Below are 7,073 nucleotides of genomic sequence, written 5' to 3' on the forward strand. Positions count from 1 at the left end.
TATATATATATATATATATATATATATATATATATATATATGCATGTATATAGGTATGTGTATATCTTACCACAATGGGACAAAGCTATGTAAATTGTGTATGGCAGAAAGATATATCATCGTAATGAACTCACATGAACCAGGAGGCCACCTGAACTCCAGGATGGAAGTGCTGGGGCATCTCACATTTATACAACATCATCATCCTCATTGTCATTTAACGCCTGCCTTCCATACTAGCACGTGTGAGTCATTTTCACAAGAGCCTGCCAGGCACAATGCCTGTACCAGACGTCTGTGACTATTTTGGCAGGACTTTTACAGCTGAATGATCTTCCTAACACCAACCACTCAGCAGAGTAAACTTAGTGCTTCTTACATGGCACAGGTGAAGTGAATAATGCTTTTTACGTGGCACAAGCACAGGTGAAGTCAGTTTTGGCAAGTTCTTTACAGCTGGATGTCCTTCTGAACACGAACCATTTTACATTGTGGACTGTGTGCTTTTAAGGGGCACCTGCACTGACAGGGTCACCAAGTACTTGCAAGACAAAAAAAAAAAACTTCCAAGAGAGGAAGGAGCACTGGAGGAGGTGATCTTGTGTCAGATGATGAAAGGTACCTGTACTGACAGGGTCAACAATTACTTGCAAGACAAAGGTAAAAAAAGAACCTTTCAAGAGGGTAGGTGGCATTGGAGTGGGTGATCTTGTGTTGGATGATGAAATGTTATAGTGAGACAGAGAGACAGAAAGAGGTGTCTTGCTTTAGAGGAGGTACAAGGTTACCCATTGGAGAGTGAGAGGGAGAGAGAGAGAGATATCAGGAATGAAGACAGAAACAGATGTGCGACCACAAAGGAAATACATGGTTACCCAACCTGAGGGAAGTGCAGGAGAAGGGGAGAGAGAGTGGGAGACAGCAGGATAGAGATGGTGGCAAAAATCTGGGTATACTCACAAGGAATGAGGACCAGAATATAAATGGGATGATTGAGTAAAGGAAGAGAGAGATATAGATGGTGGCAGGTGCCAGGGCATACCCTTGAGGTTTGAATGTCATAATATAAGTGGCAGGATATTGCGAAGGATGTGTGATTAAAGAGTGCAGTTGTGGGGGTGTGAGTAGCGAAAACCTGGGTGCATATAGAGTCGGGTGTGGGTGTGCTACCGGATAGCAATGATACTGAGGAACCGGGCTGTGAGGACAGGATTAGGGAGTGAGAGTTTCTACCCTCACACCCTGTCTCACTGTATTACTGCTATCTGCTAGCCCTCAACCTGTGTGTTCCACCCACACATAACAAGAAAACATTTCACTCACCCTACCCCTACAAACCAATCTACATCTCCACATCTCTTCCTCACATTTCCTCCTTCATACATTATACAACACTTTTCATTTATTATTAAGTGCATAATCCTTAGTGTTTTTTACTTGTTGCAATATTCTTGTTGTTCCAGGTCTTATTCATGTTTACTAACTGTGCTATTGTCTTTGCAATTCATCTCTTTATCATGGTTTCACATGCTTCATTTTTGCTTTAGAGAGCCCATATAATCAAGTATGTCCACTGATCTAGCTGGATGTCATCGATTTGGACTGTATTTATACTGGTGTCATTATTTGTCCTGCATCAAGTTCCCTCATTATTATGACCCAACTTTTTTTTTCACTTATTTCAATAATGTATCAGTCATGTCATAAGTATTTTTTTCCCAGTCTGTATTTTGGGACTTGGAAGATAGTTGTTTAATCACTTAAAAAAATATTGCATTTATTGTTTTTATTTTTTAATTAAATTTGATCCAAGATAACATGAGTAATTAGTAGGTTTAACTCTTATCTCTTATAATAATGTTTTGCTTATGAGTAATTAATGAAAATTTAAGATCTCATATTAAGGAAGACAGATCTTTGATGAAACAGATTTATGAAATGAACAAAGCAAAAAAAAAAGAATCTAATTTAGACTTAATCTCCAAAAGGAGTCTCTTTAAAGATTCATTGTCAGGAATGAGCAAATGAAATAGAGGATTAACAGTTTTAATTATCTTTCTAATGTTACCTGAAATATTTTGATTAGAAATCTCCATCTCTGTTGTATTGATGAAAACTGTAGCCAAATGATTTTTACCCTCGTTTTTAAATATAGTTTCATAATAAATGTTTAATTTTTCGTCTTACTCTTTTCATATCACATTTCCTTTATATTAATTAGCATTGGGAAGAGTTAAACACAATGTATAGACTTTTTTTTTTTAGAGTTCATCTTTCACTGATTCAATCTTATTAAAAATGAATTCACTAGAGAAGGAATATTGTTGCTAGAGAATGAATAATGTGATTTTTCTTGATAAAACTAACTTATTCTTGTTTGAAAATAATTAAACTGAAGCTGTAAGTGTGTATGTTATAAATGTATGAATTACAGTGAGGTCTGGTATATTATGTCTTCTGTTAAATAAATTCCAGATGGATAATGATAAATGAATTCAAAGACATGTTGCAATTGACTGCAAAGGAATATTTATTACTATTGCTAAAATTTGATTCGACAAACTGGTTGGACATTATATTTGTCTAAACATTATATAGATTTAAATGTTCATAAAAATGAATATATAAAGGTAAGAGAAAAACCTGAAATACAGCATTACAAAAATTCTGGTTACTTCTATTGTTAAGCATAATGTCAAGGTTTCTGGTTTGAAATATGTTCAAACTGAAAACTGCAAAATGAAATCAAGATTGTTTTCACATCAAGGTCCGAAGGTCACTCATAGCTAAACTGTCCTCCCTAGAGACTTAGTAGGCCAAAACTTCCCTTTTATAACTGATGAAAAGACGCTAGGCTAGTCCATCACATTAAAGATGTCCTGTCATTTATTTTTGATCTCCCTCTCTATGTTGATGTATCCCAAGGTATGATTGTTTTGACATTCTTGGAGACCTTTTCTTATGTATGCCGATACTATCTCTTTTCTGTTGGCATTTCACAATGCTGGTATAGCTTCCAGTATATACAAGTCCCAACTCTGTCACACCTGTGGATGTATTCTTTCTTGGCTAGACAGCCAGGAACAACGTAGTAATTATTCCTTCTCCTCATATTCTTCATTATATACTTTAGATCAGGGGTTTTCAAACTTTTTGACTTGCAGACCCCTTTATATTTTAAGCTTTACCTTAGGGACCCCCTTATGAACACTTATGAAATTTATACATAAATATTTGCTTAAAATAACATATATTTTTACATTTATTTATTTAACAGTATTTAACAAATAGGTTTATTGTCAATTAAAAGATTTCGATTAAAAAACATATAAAATCAAATTGCCCATAAAAAGTATTTGCTGTCTACGGACCCCCTGTCTTGTCCTTGCAGACCACAGTTTGAAAACCCCTGCTTTAGATGGTTTGTGGAGGGAGTGAAGTTTTGATCCTGTACCTCAATAAAGAACCCTTCACTCTCTGTTTTAACTCCTACTCTTCTCAACAAGTGTTGAGATTTTACTTTCCTACTTTCCCTTTGTTCAGCTTTTTTCTTGGTCTGGCCTTGTAGAAGCTTTTCTTGCTGTTTATCATGATTTCCTGTAGTTCCAAGTTTATTTAGATTTTAGCAAGCACTTATCCAGCAGTTCTGCTGCCCTTTCACTAAACCCTCTCAGCTTCCTCATCCAATAACCTTGGACACCATCTTGATCTGGGCTCTTCCAATTTGGAATTTTACATATCTGTTCTTTTTTATCTTTTCTCTAGTTATTTTTATGTTGTCTTGACCTTGTATATTTCTTAACTTATCTTGAATTTCCTGCAGCCACTCCACGTTACCATTATGCATTACAGGTTGATCCCAAATTCCACCCTAAAAGGCTTTGCTTTCTTCTGTCTCAGGTACCAATGTTAGGTGCGACTGCCCATCTAGTTTTCTTCAAATAGTTTTTTTCTGATTGGCTTCAAATAATCTGTTCTGCCTGAATTATTTTGTTCTATTGTCATAGCTTTCCAGTTTTGCCTTGATTGCTACTGCTCTTTGTTTCAATTCTTCCAATATTATCCAATATTAATCATACTCTTTACTACTACTACTACTACTACTACTACTACTACTACTACTACTACTACTACAACAACAACAACAACAACTACTACTACTACTACTACTACTACTACTACTACTACTACTACTACTACTACTACTATTGTTATTATTCATATACACACAACATATTAAACTGTTGGAAAAGTAAAATTCCTAAAATTGAGCTACAAGTAACCTTAGATGTCAAGAACCCTTCTAAGTATCCTACCTGTCCCTAATAACACTGTTTTCTGGAGCTGTACTAAACTGGGTTTTGTGCCAATTTCCTCTATCCATCTGTTCAAATCTTTAGGGATAGTTCCTAATGCACCTATAACTACAGGGATACATATTTCCTGCACTTTCCATAATCTCTGTAATTCAGTGGTTAGGTCCTGGTACTTTGCTGTTTTTTCTATACCTCTCGTATTGATTTTTCATTCATTTTGGTCAATTGTCTGGCACTTTCTATTCTCTTTGTCTACTACTCCTAAATAAGGCCTTCTAGCTTTTATTACACAGTCAGTCTGAATGTTGAAGTCCCACAACATCTTATATTTCTTACTTTCTAGTACTTTACTAGGTTCATGTTCATACCATTTCTCAGTATGGTCAAATCCTAGCTTTTTACATAATTCCCTGTGGATCACCCACCCTAGGTTGTCATCTCTTTTCTTGTATTCTATCCGTGCCAGCATGACACATTCACTTCCTAAATGAGTAACACTTTCTTCTTTTGCTTTGCATAACCTACATTGGGAATCTACTTGGTTTTTGTCTATCTTGGCTTCTTTCCAATTAGTCCTTAATGCTTGATCTTGTGGGCTTTTATCCAGTTAGTCCTAAATGCTTGGGCTTTTATCTGATATATTATTATTATTATTGAGAGAGCAGCACATACCATCAAAGTGACACCACCACCATCACCCCCCCCCCACTAATTTGACTGATATTTATCAACTTCAGAGTGGTGGTGGCGGCAGCGGTTGTTGCTGTTGTGGCGGTGCTGTTGTTGCTAATACTACTTAAATTACAATGAGTATGGCTTATTGTTGCAGTCACTAAAACAAATTTTATGTTCGATGCTTACCATTTGGATATGTTTAATAGAAATGCATATGTCCCAATCAAGAGTGATTCAAAGTTTTTATTCCATATACATTAATTAACTTGCTTTGTATATTTTCATAATTGCAGAGAGCAGAAGCAGTTATCAAAATCTGATTTATAATATGAAGCAAGTGATGCTTTTATCTAGACATTGCTCTCCTGTTTTTTCTTACATAGTGATTGCATCCAATAATTTTAAAATATATATCTTAACCCATTACCTACCAGTGATCTCATATGAAATCACTTAAAAATTACAAATTTCGTAATTATCTGTCAATATTTACACATATCTAACCTTTTTGCTATATCTACTAGGTATATTTCTCTGATATTCAAATGAGGTTTGCTAATTTTTCACCCAGTATCTCGCTTATTTCTATTTAAAATGTCATTTTGAAATGTTATTTTGATCATTCCAGTGTGTTTCTAAGACTGTTTTATGCTAGAAATCAAAGTTTCATAAAAAAATTCCAGTTAATAGAATTATGGGAGGTAATGGGTTAAGATTCAAGAAAAGAAAAGCACTTTTGATTTTGAATATCATTAACAAGAAAGAAACTATTTACTTTTTGTTATATTCCAGGTTTTTCTTCAGAAAATGAAATGATAGATTATTTGGTGTCTCGTGGATCTTTCTATTACAATGGTGGCATTGTCTTTGAAAACAAGTCTTCAAGTTCCATTTTTGATGTCATGTTGAAGATAAGGCTTCCTACGATTTTATCTAAAAAACAAGTCACATGGAGTACTGATCGCATGTTTCCATTGTTCCAAACATTTCAACCAAGACAGAAAGGATCTGTCTGTGGATCAAGACCAAGTAAGGCTTAATAACAGTTTTAGGTTTCATGTGTGTCTAATTGATTTGGCTTATTTATTGATTAAGCACATAAGTATCATATGTTTATAATGTATTAATGATGTCTGATAGTAATATTTTTATAATGTTTATCTTTTTTTATTTGGTTGGTCTGAAGAAAAAGGCTGTGCTCATGTCTATTACAAGCCTCCTAAGATGAGTGAGACTGATGTAGTTAACATTTGTCTTGAACAGATGCATGTCAACAGCTGCAGGAATTCCAACAGGACAACATTTTGGGAAAGAAGAAAGGACTGCAAATTTATATGCTTGGGTGGACAGGGACACTTGTAGGAAAAGGAAAGACAAGTGAGATAGAAGTGTCTGAATGAAGGTGGCACATGAGCAGTCAACTGTTGGGACAAAGATGACTTTCACAATGGTAGAAACAGCAGAAGGTAGAAACATTACATCTGTGGGCCAGAGGTTGGAGAGTTGTTGATTTGCAACTTCATATCAATCAGTTTTGCTGCATACGTGGTAGATGGCAGTCCATCTTTGTATCACTGTGAATGGGTTTTGATGTTCTATTTGATAGGTGATGAGTATTGTAATCAACTGGTCAATCGAACTCACATCAAAGATTTTACTTCCTCTTGAGGGCCAGATAATACATCAGCTTTGATCAGTTGTTGAACTTCTACAAAGCTTGAGTGCAATCCATCTTGGAGTGCTACTCATATTTATAGAACAGTGCAGTTATATTTTAAAGCCTATCCACAAGAAAGCCTTTTCTCTGTCTCTTCCACCCATACTATAATGCTTTTTGCTCACATGAACTAGTAAACTGTATACTACTACCCAACTTAACCAGTGTACCTGTTTCTCCTCTTGTAATCACACCTGAAATCCTATGCCAAATACTGCATAATCATTTCTTGCCAGAGCTGCAAAACTAGAAATCTTCTTGCTGTCTGTATCTGCAGATATTGATTTGTGAGAGTTCAAACTGAACACCAAAGGCTGTTGGCACTGTTCCTCCTCAGACTGATTAATTAAAAAAAAAAAAAAAAA

At 35.3% G+C, this 7,073-nt stretch overlaps 1 protein-coding gene across 1 annotated transcript in view; it reads left to right on the top strand.

The window, feature by feature from the left end:
* Positions 1-7,073, top strand: part of LOC106875803 (phospholipid-transporting ATPase ABCA3) — an 89,360-nt gene that overhangs the window by 24,291 nt on the left and 57,996 nt on the right. Inside the window, exon 3 of the mRNA XM_052968181.1 lies at positions 5,784-6,020. Within this exon, the coding sequence (XP_052824141.1) occupies positions 5,784-6,020 (237 nt within the window). The remainder of the gene's footprint in view (positions 1-5,783; positions 6,021-7,073) is intronic.

This window comes from Octopus bimaculoides, chromosome 5 (assembly GCF_001194135.2).
Source record: "Octopus bimaculoides isolate UCB-OBI-ISO-001 chromosome 5, ASM119413v2, whole genome shotgun sequence".
NCBI classification, from domain to species: Eukaryota; Metazoa; Mollusca; class Cephalopoda; order Octopoda; family Octopodidae; genus Octopus; species Octopus bimaculoides.